Source organism: Leucopleurus acutus (genome assembly GCF_964270905.1).
Source record: "Leucopleurus acutus genome assembly, chromosome: 2".
Classification (NCBI taxonomy): domain Eukaryota; kingdom Metazoa; phylum Chordata; class Mammalia; order Artiodactyla; family Delphinidae; genus Leucopleurus; species Leucopleurus acutus.
Window position 1 is genome coordinate 15,000,762 of NC_139143.1, and position 23,623 is coordinate 15,024,384.

Consider the following 23,623-nt stretch of genomic DNA (forward strand, 5'->3'; position numbering starts at 1 on the left):
TAACAGTCACAATAATATTCAATAATATTCAACTAATGAATACTATTATGAGTATTACTCAATAATATTGAGTAAATAAATGACGATTCCAGATAAAAGTGATTATCTCCTTTCTAAATATTTTTTATTACTGTAATGGGATATATCAGTTTTTAAAATGATTTTGAACAGATGCCTTATATTTTCTAATATTTTTTAGGTATTTGAGGAAAGTTTTATAATGCTATTAATCACAGCATCAAATAAATAGAACAGAATTACAGGATGAATTGTGTACTGTCAAAATTCATGTGTTGAAATCCTAGCCCCCAGTACTTGAGAACATGACCTTATTTGGAAATAGGGTCAGACTGTCATACTGAGTGAAGTAAGTCAGACAGAGGAAGAGAAATATCATATGATATTCCGCTTATATGAGGAATCTAAAAAAAGATATAAATGAACTTATTTACAAAACAGAAACAGACTCACAGACTTTGAGAACAAACTTATGATTACCAGGGGGGAGGGGTGGCAGAGAGGGATAGTTAGGGAGTTTGGGATTGACATGTACACACTGCTATATTTAAAATGGATAAACAGGAGATTGGTTCAAGACGGCAGAGTAGAAAGATGTGCGTTCACTCCCTCTTGAGAGAGCACTGGAATCACAACTAACTGTTGAACAATCATCAACAGGAAGACACTGGAACTCAACAGAAAAGATACCCCACATCCAAAGACAAAGGAGAAGTCGCAATGGGATGGTGGGAGGGGCAGAGTCACAATAATTATACCACAGAAGTCCACCCACTGGAATGAAGCTTCTGAGCTCCACGTCAGGCTTCCCAACCTGGGGGTCCGGCAACAGGAGGAGGAATTCCCAGAGAATCAGACTGTGAAGGCTAGTTGGGATTTGATTGCAGGACTTAGACAGGACTGGGAGAAACAGAGACTCCACACTTGGAGGGCACACACAAAGTAGTGTGCACATGAGGACTCAGGGGGAAGGAGCAGTAACCCCAGAGGAGACTGAACCAGACCTACCTGCTAGTGTCGGAGAGTCTCCTGCAGAGGCGGGGGGCAGCTTTGGCTCACCATGGGGACAAGAACACTGGCAGCAGAAGTTCTGGGAAGTACTCCTTGGCATGAGCCCTCCCAGAGTCCACCATTAGCCCCACCAAAGAGCCTGCAGGCTCCAGTGCTGGGTCGCCTCAAGCCAAACAACCAACAGGGAGGGAACTCAGCCCCACCCATTATCAGACAAGTGGATTAAAGATTTACTGAGCTCTTCCCACCAGAGCAACATCCAGCTCTACCCACCACCAGTCCTTCCCACCAGGAAGCTTGCACAAGCGTCTTAGATAGCTCATCCACCAGAGGGCAGACAGCAGAAGAATGCAGAACTACAGTCCTGCAGCCTGTGGAAAGAAAACCACATTCACAGAAAGAAAGACAAAATGAAATGACAGAGGACTATGTAGCAGATGAAGGAACAAGATAAAATCCCAGAAAAGCAACTAAATGAAGTAGACAGGCAACCTTCCAGAAAAAGAATTCAGAATAATGATAGTGAAGATGATCCAGGACCTTGGAAAAAGAATGGAGGCAAAGATTGAGAAGATGAAAGACACGTTTAACAAAGACCTAGAAGAATTAAAGAACACACAAACATAGATGAACAATACAATAACTGAAATGAAAAATACACTAGAAGGAATCCAAAGCAGAGTAACTGAGGCAGAAGGAAAGATAAGTGACCTGGAAGACAGAACGGTGGAATTCATTGCCATGGAACAGAATAAAGAAAAAAGAATGAAAAGAAACGAAGACAGCGTAAGAGACCTCTGGGACAACATTAAACACACCAACGTTCACATTATACGGGTCCCAGAAGGAGAAGAGAGAGAGAAAGAACCCAAGAAAATATGTGAAGAGATTACAGTCGAAAACTTCCCTAACATGGGAAAGGAAATAGCCACCCAAGTCGAGGAAGCACAGAGAGTCCCAGGCGGGATAAACCCAAGGAGAAACATGCTGAGACACATAGTAAACAAATTGACAAAAATTAAAGACAGAGAAAAATTATTAAAAGCAACCAGGGAAAAACAAAAAAATAACATAAAAGGGAACTCCCATAAGGTTAACAGCTGATTTCTCAGCAGAAACTTTACAAGCCAGAAAAGAGTGGCACAATATATTTAAAGTGATGAAAGGGAAGAACCTACAACCAAGGTTACTCTACTCGGCAAGGATCTCATTCAGATTCGATGGAGAAATCAAAAGCTTTACAGACAAGCAAAAGCTAAGACAATTCAGCACCACCAAACCAGCTCTACAACAAATGCTAAAGGAACTTCTCTGAGTGGGAAACACAAGAGAAGAAAAGGACCTACAAAAACAAACCCAAAACAATTAAGAAAATGGTAATAGGAACATACATAATGATAATTACATTAAATATGAAAGGATTAAATGCTCTAGCCAAAAGACACAGGCTTGCTCAATGGATACAAAAACAAAACCCATCTATATGCAGTCTACAAGAGACCCAGTTCAGACGTAGGCACACATACAGACTCAAAGTGAGGGGATGGAAAAAGATATTCCATGCAAATGGAAATCAAAAGAAAGCAGGGGTAGCAATACTCATACCAGATAAAATAGACTTTAAAATAAAGAATGTTACAAGAGACAAGGAAGGACACTACATAATGATCAAGGGATCAATCCAAGAAGAAGATATAACAATTATAAATATATATGCACCCAACATAGGAGCACCTCAATACATAAGGCAACTGTTACCAGCTATAAAAGAGGAAATAGACAATAACACAGTAATAGTGGGGGTCTTTAGCACCTCACTTACACCAATGGACAGCTCATCCAGACAGAAAAGTAATAAGGAAACACAAGCTTTAAATGACACAACAGACCAGATGGATTTAGTTGACATTCAGAGGACATTCCGTCTGAAAACAGCAGATCACACTCTCTTCTCAAGTGCACACAGAACATTCTCTAGGATAGATCACATCTTGGGTCACAAATCAAGCCTTGGTAAATTTAAGAAAACTGAAATCATATCAAGCATCTTTTCTGACCACAATTCTATGAGATTAGAAATAAATTACAGGGAAAAAAAGTAATAATCACAAACACATGGATGCTAAACAATACATTACTAAATAACCAATATGTCACTGAAGAAATCAAACAGGAGATAAAAAATACCTAGAGACAAATGACAACGAAGACACGATGATCCAAAACATATGGGATGCAGCAAAAGCAGTTCTAAGAGGGAAATTTGTAGCAATACAATCCTACCTCAAGAAACAAGAAAAATCTCAAATAAACAATCTAAGCTTATACCTAAAGGAACTAGCGAACGAAGAACAAACAAAACCCAAAGTTAGTAGAAGGGAAGACATAATAAAGATCAGAGCAGAAATAAATGAAATAGAAACAAAGAAAACAATAGCAAAGATGAATAAAACTAAAAGCTGGTTTTTTGAGAAGATAAACAAGATTAATAAACCTTTAGCCAGATTCACCAAGAAAAAGAGGGAGAGGACTCAAATCAATAAAATTAGAAATGAAAAAGGAGAAGTTACAAGGGACACTGCAGAAATACAAAGCATCCTAAGAGACTGCTACAAGCAACTCTATGCCAATAAAATGGAAAACCTGGAAGAAATGGACAAATTCTTAGAAAGGTATAACCTTCCAAGACTGAACCAGGAAGAAGGAGAAAATATGAACAGACCAATCACAAGTAATGAAAATGAAACTGTGGTTAAAAATCTTCCAACAAACAAAAGTCCAGGGCAAGATGGCTTCACAGGTGAATTCTATCAAACATTTGACAAGCGCTAACACCCATTCTTCTCAAACTCTTCCAAAAACTGCAGAGGAAGGAACACTCCCAAATTCATTCTCCAAGGCCACCATCACCCTGACACCAAAACCAGACAAAGATACTACAAGAAAAAGAAAATTACAGACCAATATCACTGATGAATATAGATGCAAAAATCCTCAATAAAATACTAGCAAAGAGATTCCAACAACACATTAAAAGGATCATACACCACGATCAAGTGGGATTTATCCCAGGGATGCAAGGATTCTTCAATATATGCAAATCAATCAATGTGATACACCTTTTTAACAAACTGAAGAAGAAAAACCATGTGATGATCTCAATAGATGCATAAAAAGCTTTTGACAAAATTCACCACCCATTTATGATAAAAACTCTCCAGAAAGTGGGCATAGAGAGAACGTACCTCAACATAATAAAGACCATATATGACAAACCCACAGCCAACATTGTTCTCAATGGGGAAAAACTGAAAGCATTTCCTCTAAGATCCGGAAAAAGACAAGGATGTCTACTCCCACCACTATTATTCAACATAGTTTTGGAAGTCCTAGCCATGGCAAACAGAGAAGAAAAAAGAAATAAAAGGAATACAAATTGGAAAAGAAGAAGTAAAACTGTCAGTCTTTGCAGATGACATGATACTAGACATAGAGGATCCTAAAGATGCCACCAGAAAACTACTAGAGCTAATCAGTGAATCTGGTAAAGTTGCAGGATACAAAATTAGTACACAGAAATCTCTGGCACTCCTATACACTAACAATGAAAAATCAGAAAGAGGAATTAAGGAAACAATCCCATTCACCATTGCAACATAAAGAATAAAATATCTAGGAATAAACCTACCTAAGGAGGCAAAAGACCTGTACTCAGAAAAGTATAAGACACTGATGAAAGAAATCAAAGATGACACAAACAGATGGAGAGATATACCATGTTCTTGGATTAGAAGAATCAATATTGTGAAAATGACTCTACTACCCAAAGCAATCTACAGATTCAATACAATCCCTGTCAAATTACCAATGGCATTTTTTACAGAACTAGATAAAAAAAATCTTAAAATTTGTATGGATACACAAAAGACCCCAAATAGCCAAAGCAATATTGAGGGGGGAGAAAAAATGGATCTGGAGGAATCAGACTCCCTGACTTCCAACTATACTACAAAGTTGCAGTAATCAAGATAGTAGGGTACTGGCACAAAAACATAAATATAGATCAATGGAACAGGATAGAAAGCCCAGAGATAAACCCATGCACGTATGGTCAACTAATCTATGACAAAGGAGGCAAGGATATACGATGGAGAAAAGACAGCCTCCTCAATAAGTGGTGCTGGGAAAACTGGACAGCTACATGTAAAAGAATGAAATTAGAACACTCCCTAACACCATACACAACAATAAACTCAAAACAGACTAAAGACCTAAATAAAATCAAAACGGATTAACGACACTATAAAACTCTTAGAGGAAAACATAGGAAGAACACTCTTTGACATAAACCACAGCAAGATTTTTTTGAGCCACCTCCCAGAGTAATGGAAATGAAAACAAAAATAAACAAATGGGACCTAATGAAACTTAAAAGCTTTTGCATAGCAAAGGACACTATAAACAAGACGAAAAAAGAACCCTCAGAATGGGAGAATAATTTGCAAACGAATCAATGGACAAAGGATTAATCTCCAAAATATATTAACAGTTTATGCAACTCAATATCACAAAAACAAACAACCCAATCAACAAATGGACAGAAGACCTAAATAGACATCTCTCCAAAGAAGACATACAGATGGCCAATAGTCCCATGAAAAGCTGCTCAACATCACTATTTATTAGTGAAATGCAGACCAAAACGACAATGAGGTACTACCTCACACTGGTTAGAATGGGCATCATCAGAAAATGTGCAAACAACAAATGCTGGAGAGGGTGTGGAGAAAAGGGAACCCTCTTGCACTGCTGGTGGGAATGTAAATTGATACAGCCACTGTGGAGAACAGTATGGAGGTTCCTTAAAAAACTAAAAATAGAATTACCATATGACCAAGCCATCCCACTACTGGGCATACACCCAGAGAAAACCATCATTCAAAAAGACACTTGCACCCCCAATGTTCATTGCAGCACTATTTACAATAGCCAGGTCATGGAAGCAGCCTAAATGCCAATCGACAGACGAATGGATAAAGAAGATGTGGTACATGTATACAATGTACTATTACTCAGCCACAAAATGGAACAAAACTGGATCATTTGTAGTAATGTGGACGGACCTAGAGACTGTCGTACAGAGTGAAATAAGTCAGAAAGAGAAAAACAAATATCATATATTAACGCATATATGTGGAATCTAGAAAAATGGTACAGATGAAGCAGTTTGCAAGGCAGAAATAGAGACACAGATGTAGAGAACAAACGTGTGGACACCAAGGGGGGAAAGCGGCTGTGGGGGGTGATGGTGTCATGAATTGGGAGACTGGGATTGACATATATACACTAATATGTATGAAATAGATAATAAGAACCTGCTGTATAAAAAAATAAAATAAAATTCAAAAAAATAAAATCGATAACCAACAAGGACCTACCGTATAGCACAGGGAACTTGGTTCAGTATTCTGTAACAACCTAACTGGGAAAAGAATTTGAAAAAGAATAGACACATGTATTTGTATAACTGAATCACTTTGTTGTACACCTGAGACTAACAACGTTGTTAATCAACTATACTCCAACGTAAAAGTTAAAAAAAAAAAGATGAAGTCATCAGGGTGGGCCCTAATCCAATATGACTTGCGTTCTTATAAAAAGGGGAAATTTCCACACAGGCAGCACACAAGGAGAAGGCCATGTGAAGAGGAAGGCAGAGATCAGGGAGATGCTTCTACAAGTCACAGAACACCAAAGATTGCCAGCAAACCACCAGAAGCTAGGGGAGAGGCATGACACAGATTCTCCCTTACAGCCCCTAGAAGGGACCAACCCTCACCAACACATTGATACGGGACTTCTAGCCTCTAGAACTGTGAGACAATCAATTTCTGTTGTTTAATCCACCTCGCGATACTCTGTCCTAGCAGCCCTAGCAAATTTACACAAGTAGTTTAGCCAAAACAGAATTCACTACATATTGGATAATTAAATGAAAAATTCTAGGAAGCTACAGGAACAGCCTACCTCATTAAAACTGTTTACCACATTTAGCATATTAATTACTTCTGAATTATGCATCGGTGTTTGTTGTCATTTACTTTAAAGTATTAATTTACTGATTCTCAGTGTTCGTCAATTTAATTCAATTCATTTCAACTCAATCCAATAAGAGATTATTAGAGGCCAATTGGGTTCTTATTCCTAGGCTACCTACTATAGCGATCATGAACATAAATAACATGATAACTGTACTCAATGCACCTACACTCTTATTTGGAATCGAGATCTATCGCCTTTAAAATAAGTTAATACTGGAGCCTGTGCTCCGCAACGGGAGAGGCCACAACAGTGAGAGGCCCGCGTACTGTAATATAAGTTAATATTGCAAGACAGAATGTATTCAAGTGACAAATTTGGAGGAAAATGATAAGAATCTGTGGATCAAAGGAAGATGTGGGAATTGAGCTAGATCATCATATATGGGTAACATTTTAATGGGGGTAGATCATGCTAGAGGTATGGAGAATACCACACTTGATACTGGCTAGAAGGAAATGAGTAAGGCGATCTACCTGATTAAATATCAAAGTAAAGAGTAGAGAGAACTAACAGATAAGTACTGATAGGTGAATGCAATCAGATTCCTGAAATATCCATTGTACCAATTTTATTATATATATTAAAATTGGGAAAAATACTACAAAAATTCAGATGATATCCAAACCGTAGTAAATTTAAAAGATAAAAAGACCCCTTCAAAAAAAAGAAAGAAAACACTAGAATCCCATTACTGGGAGATAAGCACTGTTAAGACTTTGGTGTATATCCCTAGACATACATATTCATTCATTCACATCCATGTATACATACACATGTGTACACACATATATTTTACTAAAATAGATTCACATATTACGTGCTGTTGAAGTGTTTGTTTTTTTTTTTTTTTTTTTTTTTCTTTGCGGTACGCGGGCCTCTCACCGCTGTGGCCTCTCCCGTTGCGGAGCACAGGCTCCGGACGCGCAGGCCCAGCGGCCATGGCTCACGGGCCCAGCCGCTCCGCGGCATGTAGGATCTTCCCGGACCAGGGCACGAACCCGTGTCCCCTGCACTGACAGGCAGACTCCCAACCACTGCGCCACCAGGGAAGCCCTGAAGTCTTTGTTTTTAACACATTTCCACATTATTAAATATTCTTCTACAGCATCCTGAGGTGTATGGCCACACAATATTCCATTAGTGGACACAGAAGCTTTCTGCTGGTGAACACAGGCCAGTGATTCCATGTACTAAGTTCTAACTTCATAGATGAAGCTTCTCCATAGTTAGTTCCCAGTTCTGGACTTGGAGAGGGAGGTAGATGGTTCATTTTACAAATATTCCAATGGCTTTCTGGAAGGTAGCAGTATAACAGCTGACACTGTCATAGCAACAGTTTGGAGGTCAGAGGGTTCAGGATATATGTGCAGGAATACAAAGGATTGTTCCACTGATTCACTCTCCCCTCCTCCATTCTCCAAAAGAAACCAGTGAAGAAAGAACACACTGTCTGATTCCATTCATATTAAATACAAAACAGCAAAACAAAACAAAAAATCTATGCTAAATGATCAGGAAAGCAGTCACCTGAGTCAAGAGATAAGACATGAGGGCAAAAACGGGGGGCCTCTAGGGTGCCAATAATGTTCTGTGTCTTGATCTGGTTCCATAGATGTGTTCAGTTTGAGAATATTCATCAAGCTGTATACTTAAGATATGTTTTTGGTGTGAATTTATCATTCAATTAAGAAGCTTTAAGAAATAAATTTAAAATAATGGCAGTTCTTACTGCTCAAAGTAGCAGGCAGGTTCTATTTGTAAAGCTCTCCATGGAAGTAAGCATTCGTAAGTCAGACAGAGAAAGAGAAATATCACACGATATCGCTTATATGTGGAATCTAAAAAGAAATGACGCAACTGAACGTCTTTACAAAAGAGAAACAGACTCACAGACTTAGAGAATGAACTTATGGTTCCCGGGCAGGGAGGGTAGAGGGAAGGGATACTCAGGGAGTTTGGGATTGACACGTACACACTGCTATATTTAAAAAGGATAACCAACACGGACCTACGGTATAGCACAGGGAGCTCTGCTCAATGTTATGTGGCAGTCTGGATGGGAGGTGGGGTCTGGGGGAGAACGGATACATGTAGATGCATGGCTGAGTCCCTTTGCTGTGCACCTGAAACTATCGCAACATTGTTAATCGGCTATACTCCAATATAAAATAATGTTTTTTTTTAAAAGAAGACATTCCATCACCTTTTTCAGGATTTAACTCCACTACTTTTCTAACTGGATCTGATTCCCACTATTCCTCTGAAATCCCTTCAAATAGAGAGCCTTTTCCTACCATTTAAGAGTATATAATATTCATCAATTAGGTTAACAGATCACAGGTAATATCTGGGTACAGATCTTAAAATATACATTTAAACATATTTAAGTTCTTCACATACTTGTGCACTGGAGAAGCATCTTAAAGTAAGAATGATACTTTGGTTGTATTGTTTACAACCACAGCTGATATTTAAACATTCTGTACAAGTCATTTCACTTCACTTCACCCTTTGTTAGTAAGTGAACAGGGCTTTTTAAAGTAAAGCATCCATTGTTTGTTAACCCAAGGATCAGGGCTGTGGCTAAACCTTAAGCAACTCTTCTGCAGTCTTTGATCACAGAGTTAGCAGCTTAGTAACTTGGCCTCTGAAGGCTTTCACTTCTTTCCATTATTTGGACTTTTTTCCTTGTATCCTCAAGGTTTCTTAGACTTTGTATAATTTAACGCTATATGTCAGTGACATCAAAAGGGCACAAAGTATGAATTAGTTTGTAATAAGAAGGTACCATCACTCATAGATGAGATCACTGCCTTACCTGAAAACCCTCACATGCTCTGTCTTATTAATACTTTGCCTTATGGGTTAGAACACAAGCATGTTAACAGTATTCCCCTCAGTAACATTACTTCATGTAAGAAGAGTGATTTAGAATCACCGCATTGTGGTATTCAAAAATGCAAAATGAAAGAAAATATCAAGGTTAAAGTGAAGTTTTGTTTTCCTAAGAAAAGATGTTTTGTAAGCCATCAGTGTGAATGAATACAGTTTAGCTCAGATTTGTAGAGTGTTGATAAGGTTTCTTATAGTGCTTGGTTAGAAGTACCTAACCTTTGAACACTTTCCTTTATTGTGTCATAAGCAATACAGCTTCTTCTATCATAAATGTCTCATCGTAAGACTTAAGTGTTTGGAAGTTTCAAGATGAACATTTCTATTTTGCTGTTTATACATGGTTCTTTCTGACCTTGGCAAATAAGACCAAAAAAAAGTTTTAGCACTTTTAGTGGTTAAAGATATAAATACTTACTGTCTATGTGACTTTACCAGAAATTCATCTGCTTTTCCTCTCTGTCTCTCTCTGCCTCTGCCTTTGTCTTTCTATCTGTCTGTCTCTCTCTCATACTCACACTCACACTCACACACACACACACACACACACACACACACACACACACACACACTCCTTATACCACTATTATCCTTGTCTTACTGGCTCAGTCTTAGTGATAGAATCTCAGGTCCTAATGGTGATGGGAAGATGCCACCAATGGCACTAGAAATCAGTCACTCTTATTCAATCATAAGACTACTATAGATTTATGAGATAATACACTTGAAAATGTTCACGTTTTAAGGTTTGGTGTCAGATATAATTTTTAGGGAATCCCTTTTGACATTTCCCCCTTTGAAATTTTCGTATTCGTAAGCAGCAAAGGTATAGGTTGGGTTAACTAAGAACCATTTACATAGTAAGAAAAGAGTTGTCCTGAGGGATCCCTATTCTTTCTTCACTGGTCAGCACAACTCACGTAAACCCCCTTGTCATGCTCGTAGTATACTTCTTCAGGTTACCACCATCTTGCTATCCTTGCTTCCAAAAACTTTGTAGGCTTCTGTGAACTATCTCACGAACTTCTTAAAGATTGCCAGTTTCTAGTAGGGTGCTCATTTAAAATGAGAATCATCTGGTTGGCTACAGTTTGGATGGTCATCATCAATCAGGAACCTACCTAGCCTGAACTTTGAAACAATCCCAGTATGTTGTGAACAGACTCACAAAAGGTTTCTTTTTTCCTCCCCCTTTATGAACATACGGTATACACACATCTTAAGCGGCACCACAATAGCTCTGCTGGTGATATCAATATAGGTCCTTCAATCTTTCAATAATGTTTTTAATCATAAGCTTTAAAGCACAATTGTTTTTACCTTGAAATTCTTAAAAATCTGTTACGAGACAGAAATAAGAGATTAATGGAGATCTTGCAAAAAAAGATAAATGACACCACCAGAATACCACAAAACTGGGGGGAAAATTAATTGAACCTATACTTTTGATAAATATTTATTTTTTGCAGGAGAAAAATGCATACTAGTTTAAGCTGTCATTATACTAACCTACAGCCTATTTTTCATATTATTAGTAATACATAATGTGGTAGTTTATATTCAAAAATAAAACTAGAATGTATATACCTCATGTATTTATCCAGAAATACCCCAAGGTTACTATGGTTACGAAAAATCCATTACCTTTGAATACAGAATGAAAAAGTTTGACTTCAAGTGTGTGCTATTTATTATAGCGAACATCAACAGCCTTCGGGAGGTTCTCTAACTGGATTCATTTTTCAGTGTCATAACTGACCCACCATTTTACTAGCTTATGGCCTATGCAAGGCAAAAATTTGAACTGTATGCATTTTTAAATATATTTTGTACTAACTCAAGGTGCAGCACTGCCTTTGACTTTTAATGCTTCATATTTAAGAGGAAGAAGAAAACCATTCCAGCCACCTAGATGCTAAGTGGCTTTTGAATTGAAATGCATTTACTTTGACCTGTATCTACCATGGAGGCAAGATCCATTTTTTTACGCATAACGGAAAAACGTTTGTTCTATGTGGAAACTTAAAAGGAAGCTATGAATAAATGGAGTAGGAGTGAGAAAAGAAAGGTTGACACCTTGAATATTTAGGAGGGGACATTAAGCCAAGTCATTAAGGAAGTTTTTGATGGTGTAGAAGACAAAGAACTGTAAATAGTGCAGGTGACTGTAGCCAGGAAACACAGGGTATGAAACACAGCTCTTAAAGTAGTTTCAAACTGAATCCTTACCCCTATTAAACTTTTGCTCGTCCATACTATGATCAGCTGAATCAAATTTAAATTGCTAATCATCATACAAAAGTATGCAGTAAACTAGTAGCTAAACATGCAAATAAAAATAATATTTTCAGGTTGTAAAACTGTCAAAGATGTAAGGATGTAACATCCACTGTTTATGAACTTTTCTGGAAAACAATGCAAACATGTATATCAAATATTCTGAAAAAGTTTGCTACTTTGATTTAGCTATTCCCCATTTAGAGATATAGCAAACAAACATTTATGTACAGTAATATTTATCACAAAATATTTAAAATGAGATAAATTAGAAATTTTGAATTTTTAAGTGGTTAAATGCATTAATGTACATTCATAAGATGGAATATAACATTATTAAAATATTTCAAGATACTTTTAGAAAAATCCTTGTGGTGTGAGATATATTCATAATAAGGGAATATGCAAGGATTCCAAATTATACATTATAGCTCAATTTTGTTAAAATGAATAAAGTGCTGGAAGGAATTACATCAAATACTAAGAGTTTCTATCTGTAAGGTGGGATTATCAGGTATTAGATATCTGCATATTTTAAATTATCTTCAGTAAGCATATGTTACTTTTATAACTAAAAAATGCTATCAATTATTTCTCTAATAGTAGACTATATCTTTCATTTCTCAGTCTCTCTATGAATTGACATTTTAGCACTGGAGAGATCCATTTCATTGACCCTAAAGTCTTGCTATTACTGACAGCACCAGCTAGAATAGAATAGAACAGAACAGAACAGAACAGAACAGAACAGAATAGAATAGAATTGAATAGAAGTTCTATCCACAAGCTACTCAGAATGGAAAGGACATTATGCCACAAATATCCTGGCACAAAGACAAGCAACGAGTACCAATAGCATCGCGGATACATTTTATGATGAAAAGGGGCAGGATTTAAAGTGTCTTTAGAGGCTAAAGTGAGACCCAATGCTAGAGCAGTTTTTTCATCAGTTTTCTCTGGGCTGACTTCAACCAGCCAGATTCCCTTTCCCATTCTTCTTTTCTGTGATTTCTAGTGGACAGGTGAATTCTGAAGACATAAATGACCTAAATGTAATGTATATCACAGATACAAAATCTTGAAAGAGTTGAAAGAGATCTAAAAGACCATTTTATTTAACCTGCATGTCATTGGAGAATCTCAAGAAAAGTGGACATTCAGAAAACACTCACTTTTGGGTGCTGTTACAAACTGAATTGTGTTCTCCAAAATTTACATGTTGAAGCCTTAACCCCCAATGCGACTACATTTGTAGATAGGGCTTTTTTTAAATTCAATTTTTATTTTATACTGGAGTATAGTTGATTTACAGAGATAGGGCTTTTAAAGAGGTGATGAAGGTTAACTGAGGTTACAGGGATAGGGCCCTAATCCAATGGTTCTGATGCCCCTAAAGGAAGAGGAAGAGACAGCAGGGGTGTACACATAAGAAACACCATGTGAGGATGCAGGGAGAAAGTGGCTGTCTGCAAGTCAAGGAGAGAGGCCCCAAGAGAAACCAAACCTGCCAACACCTTGATCTTGGACTTCTAGCCTCCAGATCTACGAGAAATAAATTTCCGTTGTTTAAGCCATCCAGTCTGTGGTATTTGGGTATGGCAGCCCTAGAAGATTAACGTAGGTGCTCTGGGGTTTGTAATCAAGCTTCCATATCCCTTTCAGAGTTGTTGTGAGGAATAATAAAATGTGTTCAATAAGTAACATGTGTAGAGATGAAATGTGTGGACTTTGAGGCCAGAGAGACCCAGATTTGAATCAGTTTTTCCAATTACCGACTAGGATTTCTTGGCATCTCTGGGCCTCAGCTATGCTGGCTATGACACTTGAATCATCACGTACAACTTTGAACCCCATCGTAACGTTTTTGGCTTAGCTCCTCTCCTTAGTGACCAATACTGTATTCCTTCTGTACTTCATATCTTCTGCCATTTGGAGATAAAAGCAACAAGAAGTATAGTTGCCTTTGAGATGCCAAGGAGGACATAGGAAAAAATGTTATGAGTCATATCAGAGAAATAATCTTTAAAAATCTACCTGAAGGGTGAACACCACCGAAGAAACCATTATCACTGTAGTTAGAGAAGATGGTTAAGGACTCTATAAAAATATTCCACTTTCTTTATATTATATTTGGGGCATCTCTTATACTATGCTAACATTTGCCATGATCTTTCAATGCAGATACTATAGTCACATGGGTCTGTGAAGGATTTGAGTCAATGGAATACAGAATTAGTTTCATTTTCTAGGTGGCATGAGAAATCAGTGTGAATTCTAGCCTCCTCTCCTCCCCACCCTGTTCTTTTTCTGGCTTTGGAGTGTCACCTCATGGGGCATTCTGCACATTTTGGAAATCTTCAAGGTCCACACTTTTTTTTTTGGGCGAGAGGGGTGGTACGCGGGCCTCTCACTGCTGTGGCCTCTCCCGTTGCGGAGCACAGGCTCCGGACGCGCAGGCTCAGCGGCCATGGCTCACGGGCCCAGCTGCTCTGTGGCATGTGGGATCCTCCCGGACCGGGGCATGAACCCGTGTCCCCTGCATTGGCAGGCAGACTCTCAACCACTGCGCCACCAGGGAAGCCCAAGGGGTAATCTATTTTTAGTTTTAGTAGTTATTTTTTAGTTTAGTTCTCTCTACTAAGTTTACTAAGAACATGCTAGGTGTTTTTCTAGTTCTAGTTCCCTTCAAAATCCTGAAAATTGCAGTTAATTCTATTTTACTGTTTCAGAAACTAAGTCTCAGAAGTTAAACAACTTGTTTTAAGACCACATACTCATCATTAGTCAGAATACTTGAGATGGTATCAAAGTCTACCTCTCACAGGCTGTGTGGCCTGAAGGAAGTTGCTTAACCTTTCTGTGCCTCAATTTCCCCATTTGTAAAATGGGGGTAACGATAACACCTACCTCACTGAATAAGTATTACAGAATTCTATCCAACCATGATGAATGAAATACAGAAGTAATAGTTCTTGTGCTTTGAGGCCTCTCAGACTAGAGAGGATACAAAAAATATAAATTCAGAGAACTCAATTAGATGAATGCCATAGCCCTGTGCCAATATGCCTCATTCCTGCATCTTTATGTGTTGCCATGAAATCATGAGCATCAAGGGGCTGAGGGGAGGCGGTGTCTGGCTGGTTCTCTGTTGCAACCTTAGTACCTGGCATTAATGTGACGGAGTGAATACATAAACAATTAATCCTGTCTCTGACGCTAACCTGTTACGACCTTTCATGAAGAATTTAAACTCTCTAAGGTCTCAGTTTTTCATCAATCAATATTTGATTAATGATGTCTCACCTAATAGTCACATATAATATCTAAAATATCATAAAGTATATAACCACTATTACCATACAAATGTAAACACCATTCAGGCACCAGACAACGTACATAATACAGGCCTCGTGTTTCACAAGGTTTCCAACAATTCACTTTTCTTAAGTGTCATGACACTTTATAATATGATCTAGGCAGATATACTATGTTTCTTCCCAAATGGTCTCCAATTCAAACCACACTGAGTGACACTTCTGAGTCTTAAGCTTATTCCACATTCATGAGGATTTTAAAGTGGTTAATTCATGTGCCAGTGGCATTTGTTTGAAATGACATCATCGCCTCAATTGGATTGACATGACATCAACTGAAATGAAATGACATCACTGTACTGCGAGCACGGCTGGGGAGCACACTGGGTCCCAGCTTCAATCTTGTGATCAGTTAGAGGCAGAGGAGTCATATGCTGAGCTGTCTGTGTTGATATTATACATTTCCAAACCCCCCTCTGCACCTGGGCAAAGGTATATTAGTAGAAGGATTCAGGTAAGGAGTGGTGGGACAATGGTAGAGAGAACATGCAGTAAGACAGCCTTGGGGGAGGGGGAAGGGAGCGAGCGTGAGCCCTTTTCCATTTTTCCAGCTTTGACTTCACTGTAAGTGTAATGTAACCACGAAAGTCATGGAATTCTAATGATTTAACAGGAGACAAAACTGAGTAACCCAACTTTTGAAACTGCATTCTCAGATAACTATTTTATATATATATATATATAAAATATATATAAAATATATAATATATATACTATATACTATATGATATATATACTGAAATATATATATTAATTTGTAAGTATATACAATATATACTAATATATAGTCTTTAATATAGACTATAACTATTTACTGATACCTGTAGAAGTCTTACCTGTGACTGTGTAGTTCTCTCCATTGCCTGAATAGATTAGTATCCCATCCATATATAAGGAGTACTGAGTTATAATACCATTTGCCTTCTTGGGTGGATTCCAGGAGAGTACCAAAGAATTGGGAAGGGATTTGGCTACTGGTGGCTGAACCTCTTGTGGTGCTGTGGGAAAAATTAAAAAGATATATAGAGTCTAATTTTAGTTTACTTTTCTAATTCAAACTTTTCACACCCAAACCAATAAATCATGGAATAAGCCAGAAATCCCATGCATGGAAATGTTCCTGATTCGTGGGCAGCTTGTCAGTAATTGCTTTAGGAACAGTACTAAATACCTGTCCTGAATTTATGAGAATTTGCCTCAATGATGGACGGGGAGTATTTACACTGGTTCGCTTTACTGATGCTTGTGTTACTTCATCACAAGTATTATTAACCCATAATCCCTACTTGGGCTGTGCCTTTTAAGGCAAATTAGACAGAATCCCTACCCTTGAGGAGCTTTTGATCTAAGATAGGCAATGCTAGGGAGAGCGGTTCATAATCGATATAAAAAGACCTATATGTAGCCATAGAAATAGCCAGAAGATACAGAATTAATTACGTATGAAAATTACAACGTATGTGAGGTTTTTTTTTTTTAGTAAAGGGGGCCTGTTCATTTTCTGTAATGGTCAATGAACTGGAGTCACAGGAACTAAAAAAACTTTTAGAAATGGATCCTAAACATACCTATCGTTCAGTAAATTAATAATAAATTTAAGGAAAAACTAGAAATTGGGAAATCCTGAAATAATGGAAAGAAAATGGTGAACTGAATGAGCAGGAATCCCTCTGGGGTTGAGCTGTGAAGTAGGTTTGGAGGGTACCAGGCAAGACATGGACAGAGGGGAGAAAAGAGTGAGATATAGGACAATCTGTGCCATATGGAAGTTGGTGGAAGTAACTGGAAAAGGGAATAATGATATATGCCTCAGCAGAAGCAAAGACACAAAAAGAAAGATGGAGAGAACATTGAGAAAACACGGAAGATGGGTCACCAATGCTGTAGCCCAGGTGAGGGTGGTCTGGTGAGGTCAGGTGCAAGGCATGAAGAACAAATTGTCACAAGAAGGAGTTTACAAACTCTTGTTTTCTGTCCCGGTTTCATCAGATGAGCCCCATTGTCTTCTTTTTTTTTTTTTTTTTTTTTTGGCCACCTGGTGTGGCATGCGGGATCTTAGTTCCCTGATCAGGGATAGAACCTGTGCCCCCTGCACTGGGAGCGCGGAGTGTTAACCACTGAACTGCCAGGGGAGTGCCTCCATTGTCTTTCTTTACACATTTTCTGTGCGAGTGGTACTTGCTTTAAGGATTTAAAAGAAGGAAGGGGGAAGAGGAGGAAGTGGGTAAGGGCGGGTGGAGGGATAGTGAAAAAGAAAGAGACTGGCAGACTCTTTTTCCCTAAAGATCAAGGTTTTAAGTCTCCTGAATAACTTTACAACTAGACAGTAAGAGAAATATGTTAATCCCTCTCATCCAGGAGGGAGAAATACGAAGTAACAACGCTTTAAATGTTTTGAGAGCTGTTATTTCTTGAAGAGACGCATTCTGACGTTCGAGCAAAGCTTTCGCTTTAGGGTGCTAAAATATTTTCTCTTTCCCACTGCCTTCCTAAATGTATGCTTTCTGAAACATTCATTTATGCCAACAGTTTGTAAGTTCCAGGTACAACAAAAGTGCGACTTGAGGCGGAAGGAAGCAGGTCGTGATTAATAATGCCTCGATCGGCGTTTGGAGGTTCCATCACACGGAAATAATTGTTGCTCACGCTGGGGTTTAGCAGTTAAAAGAGACCATGGAAATCAACCGTTGGATTCTCAATTTCATACTGTGCCATACAATCAATTCTTTTTAGTCAGACTGTCTCTAGATTTACTTCTGAGCCATAGTAAAATGAGGAAGCTTTCATTAATCTTTCAGATGCTTCATATTAATGACAAGGCTCTTGCATGAACAATGTAACAGCAATTAAAAAGCCCATTAATCTGCATTACAGCTATTAAAGATGCATGTCATTAAAGGGTATGGAGTTTGATTCATTTTCGCTGCCCCCCCAAAAATGGAGCAATTATGGCCTGGCAATGCACTTTGTCATCAAATTAGGTTGGGGTTTTGTAGCAAATGGCCTTGCAGCATTTAGCTCTTCTCCTATCTTATTATTCATGACTGAAATGTGGAAGTCAAGACCTTTGAAATTACTTTACCTTCTTGTGGAGTAGAGACGTTCAGTGCGTGCGAGCTCTCGGTACAGCCAGCCAAAGTGCAAGCAGCTAGGGTTACTGCATAGTTTTTGAAGGGTAGCAAGCCTGTCAATATGCCTGTAATAAAAGGGGACAAAAAGAGGTTTGCATGTTTACCAGAAGAAGCTATACAGAGTATTGTGTGTGTGTGTGTGTGTGTGTGTGTGTGTGTGTGTGTGTGAGAAAGGGGGGTAGAGACACAGAGATGTAGAAAACAAAAACATATGCTCCTTTAATTCATTTTCCTGCCTGTGTGCTGATTGCAGAATGGTGTGACTAGCAAGAAAAAATTTAGAAAGAAACAGATATCGTCTATTAACACATATATGTGGAATCTGAAAAAACTGGTATAGACGATCTTATTTACAAAGCAGAAATAGAGACACAGACGTAGAGAACAAACATATGGATACCAAGGGGGAAAGGTGGCGGGTGGGAGGAATTGGGAGATTGGGATTGACATATATACACTATTGATACTATGTATAAAATAGATAACTAATGAGAACCTACTGTATAGCACAGAACTTTACTCAGTGCTCTGTGGTGACCTAAGTGGGAAGGAAATCCAAAAAAAGAGGGGATATATGAATACGTATGGCTGATTCACTTTACTGCACAGTAGAAACTAACACAACATTGTAAAGCAGCTATACTCCAATAAAAATTAAAAAAAAAAAGAGAGAGAGAGACCTGCTTATTGTTAAGACAGCTCTAAATAGCATTTTCGCAAATGTGCTTCTCAGACGCTAATGCCCCTGATATGTTTCCCCGGTAGAAATGGGGGATTCCACATGTCGTTCGTAAAGCAGAGCCCAGTGTACCTGATAGTGAAGACGGCCATCATCCCACTCCAGGATACTAGACCTCCTGCAGAAACAAAACTATCTCATTTTCTTTTACTTTACCTCACATTTTTCAACCTTATTTAACTAGAGAGTCCTTCTTATGCGACATCTATTAACACACATTAGGAGATGCTACTCCCAAGAGTTACTTCATTATTTTAATGGTAGGGTACACGTATACAAACTATTTATTCACGTTGCAGCTAACAAATATGCAAATCAACATAGTTGAACAATTAGCCAATTAAATAATTATGCTTTTGTACTTCTTGCAAAATTATTAGTTTGTTTAATTAAGACACCTGTCTTAAACTGAAGCACTGACCACGGAAGTGTTGAATTAACCTGACTTGGTGGTGGATATGTAAGATTTGTTCCGCAATTTAAGGTGCCTGCAGAAACTAAAACACATTTTGTTTACTGGTGTTTATAATCAAGGCAGAGGCTCTTTATTTAGTTAATCCCATGAATTAAAGAAGTATCAAAAATATAATTTGTGTATTTGCTCACCATTGTTTTCTGTTGCAGGTTTTAGAGCTGTTTTAATCCCTAATCACATAGACTGTCATCGTTCTTATAAAAAGATGGTCTTACTCGTAGTATCCCTTTATCGGGTAAACCTTGATTGTTTTAATGAACTGGCATTGATGACAGCTTGCATCATTCAACAACAAATTTTAAAATACATGTTTGCCTATTCCCTTTCCCCAGGAGAAAGGATAAAATATTAAAAGAGCAAAGATCAGGATGAAGCAAAGACCACAGCCCTTGTTTGCTTTGGCCCTTCTCACTTGCCCTCAGTTCCCAGTGTTGCCTGCAAGTCTCTATTCTAGCAGCTCCCCCAAGCATCCCCCTGGGCTACCCAACCCTCTCGGCTGCACTTGGCACCAGCATCTTAGCCCGCGGCCAAAGAAGACAGCAAGCCAATGAACTAACACACATACACGTTGGACCATCTCATGCCAAATGCAGCTCTAATTTCAAAACGCCTTCATGTTGTCACCTTCTGCTTTCCCTCACTCCTGCCACTGCGACTGTCATTTCCTCTTGAATCTCCCAGATCATGACCCACATTCTGACCTCACTTTTTAAAAAGAGGTTCTTTCTCCTTCCACTAAAAGTCTTAAAGGAAAGCTTACGGCATCACATATGCATCTTCATCATGTAGTGATGTCGTGGTTAAGAGCAAAGATGCTCGCGCCAGATTGCTCGGGTCCAGATGCCAATTCTACTACTGATTTGTAGTATGGGTCTGGGCAAGTTGCTCAGACCTCTGTGCCTTAGTTTCCTCATCTGTAAACAGATAATGATCGTATCTATCTCGAAGAAGAGGCCTCACAGGGATAATACAGTATCATGGGGATATGAGATGGGGATACTACCGTATTCATCTCGAAGTGTTACTATCAAGATTAAATGAGTTTGGGACTATAACATGCTCAACGCAGAGCTGTGTAAGGGGAGAACTCCAGCACAGAGCCTTGGTAGCCCAAGCTATGCTACCATTCCAACTCAGTTTCTGCCTGCACTGTACTATTAAATATTGATTTTTATCTTGTCAAGATCGCTAGTGATCCCTTACACACCAGACCAAGTAACCCTTCCACGGTCCTTGTTCTCCTCTACTTACTGGATTTTGCCTTGTTCAGCTGCCGTCTAGGCCACAGAATTTTCCTAAGGAGTCCTCCTAAATTACTGAGGGCTCCTTGCTTTTCTTGACCAACTCATCTTCCTTTCACAGTCCCTTAAATTTTTTTTTTTTTTTAACAAGATCGGGTCCTCAGGCTTCTTCTTCTGAACACTTGCCTTTGTTAGTTCACTTCTTCTAAACATTTGCCTTCATTAGTTCCTCAAGCCTCATCTCTCATTTATATCTGCAGACTTCACATCTCTCCTCAAGCTCTGGTTCTGCATTTCTACCTGCAGGCCGTGTATCCCACGTGGATGTTCAGCTAGCATTTCACTCTCAACCTGACCCAATCCAGACCCAACAGTCAAAACTATTTTGCAAACTTCCCTCTTCCTATTTCTTTTTTTTTTTTTTTAATTTTTATTGGAGTAGAGTTGATATATAATGTTATGTTAGTTTCAGGTATACAGCAAAGTGAATCAGTTATCCATATACACATATCTATTCTGTTTTAGATTCTTTTCCCATATAAGTTATTACAGAATATTGAGTAGAGTTCCCTTTGTTATACAGTAGGTCCTTACTAGTTATCTATTTTATACATAGTAGTGTGTATATGTTAATCATGGATGGACCTAGAGATTATCATATTAAGTGAAGTCACTCAGACGGAAAAAGAGTAATATCACATGGTATCACTTATACGTGGGATCTAGAAAATGGTACAAATGAACTTATTTACAAAACAGAAATAGAGTCACAGATGTAGAAAACAAACTTATGGCTACCAGAGGTGAAGCAGAGGGAGGGATAAATTAGGAGACTGGGATTAACATATACACACTACCATTTTTCCCATTTCTTAATACCTCCGTCATGATCCCTAAATTCCGGGTTCAAAACTAACGTGTCCTTGTGAGATATATCCCAGCCGTTTTATCCTCTGAAAATCTCTGGCATTTGTCACGTCTTTCCTATCGCCAAGGTCAAATCTGTCTATACTGCAAGTCTAAATAAGATGAGTTGCATGTCTGAATTAGTATAATGCCATATTAACAAGTAATGAATCGGCCCCCAGAAAATAAAATTTTTAATCCTACAGTGAGCAAGGAAAATATGTTGGGACATGAAATGTTTCCTTTGTTCATCACCTAAAAACCTAGGTGGCATTGCCTCTCATAGGTGGCCCTGACCTAGCTGGGGCACAGATATATTGTGTCACAAAAGGCACAGTGGCTGTATACAGTTTGATGCTCTGCAATCTTTAGCATGAAGGTGCATCATACATCCAGATAATTATCACTGGGAAACATAAAAAGCAGTTCCACTGTGTTACAAAATACCTTCCCTGAGACATTCTTTCTTTCCAAATCGTAGCTGAAGTGCAATGTTGGAATTGTGACTATTATACCAACTTAACAAGAAGGTTATTAGTGGAGACTTTAAGAAGGATCATGTCAACCCAGATACTGAGTTCACGTTCACTAAACGGTCTTTGGTGTTTTATTTAACCTTTCTTGCCTTCATTAAATGAGGCACTTTGTGTGTATAGGTTTATCACGAAACTCCTTCGCTAATTTCTTCCCCCCTTTAACCTCAAGGACCTTAAAAAACAGGCAATATTCCTCTCAGCAAACTTGCATTCTTCAGTTTGTGCTTTGGTAGAGAAGTTTACCAAATTGTATTTCATAGAAAAGTCCCAATATTGTGAAAGAAAGATGCTGGAGAGAAACCGGATCATCTTTCAGGCCATTTATCAAAGTGCTTACATTTCCTATCTCCAGGCAGGTGAAACAATAATAATAAACACTGAGAAATGAGAGCTGCAAAATAGAAAACAGAAAAGGAGGAGAAGAAAAAGCTGATGTTTGGGCTCTTGCCAACTTCGAATCGCAGGTAGAAAGTTTGGGGTGGGTTGTAAGTCACATTTTCAAACAACGTGCCGTACTTTCTGAGTCCGAGGTGGCCTTTCTTTCCTATGTGCAGTGGGGACCTTGCTTATAATGTTGTGTCTCAGAGACAAAGTTTGTCAAACCATCGGAATAATTTCCCCTAAATACGGGTTAGTATCATCGACTTCAGTAAGAAGAGCAGTGTAATGATTGAGCATTCTCTCTCCTCTTGTCAGGTTACACTGAGGTTGGGGTAGAAGGGGCTGGTCAACCAAGTGGTCCTCACTAAATCAGCATAACGACCAAGTCATCCTATTGCCTGAGACATGCGGTTCCTCTCTGTTGTTTCTCAGTATGGAGCGTTTACCAGGATGGATTAAAGTTAATGCTCATAAAAAGTTCTGCTATTACCAAAAAATAAACATATTCTCCCCAAGACTAGGCAAGGTAGTCTTTCTTTC

The 23,623-nt window shown here is 38.5% G+C and overlaps 1 protein-coding gene across 1 annotated transcript in view; it reads right to left on the minus strand.

Moving 5' to 3' along the window:
• USH2A (usherin) overlaps positions 1-23,623 on the minus strand; it is a gene marked incomplete at both ends in the record, with an annotated part of 783,425 nt that overhangs the window by 424,694 nt on the left and 335,108 nt on the right. Inside the window, 2 exons of the mRNA XM_082834448.1 lie at positions 16,511-16,672; positions 18,757-18,870. Coding sequence (XP_082690574.1) covers positions 16,511-16,672; positions 18,757-18,870 — 276 coding nt within the window. The remainder of the gene's footprint in view (positions 1-16,510; positions 16,673-18,756; positions 18,871-23,623) is intronic.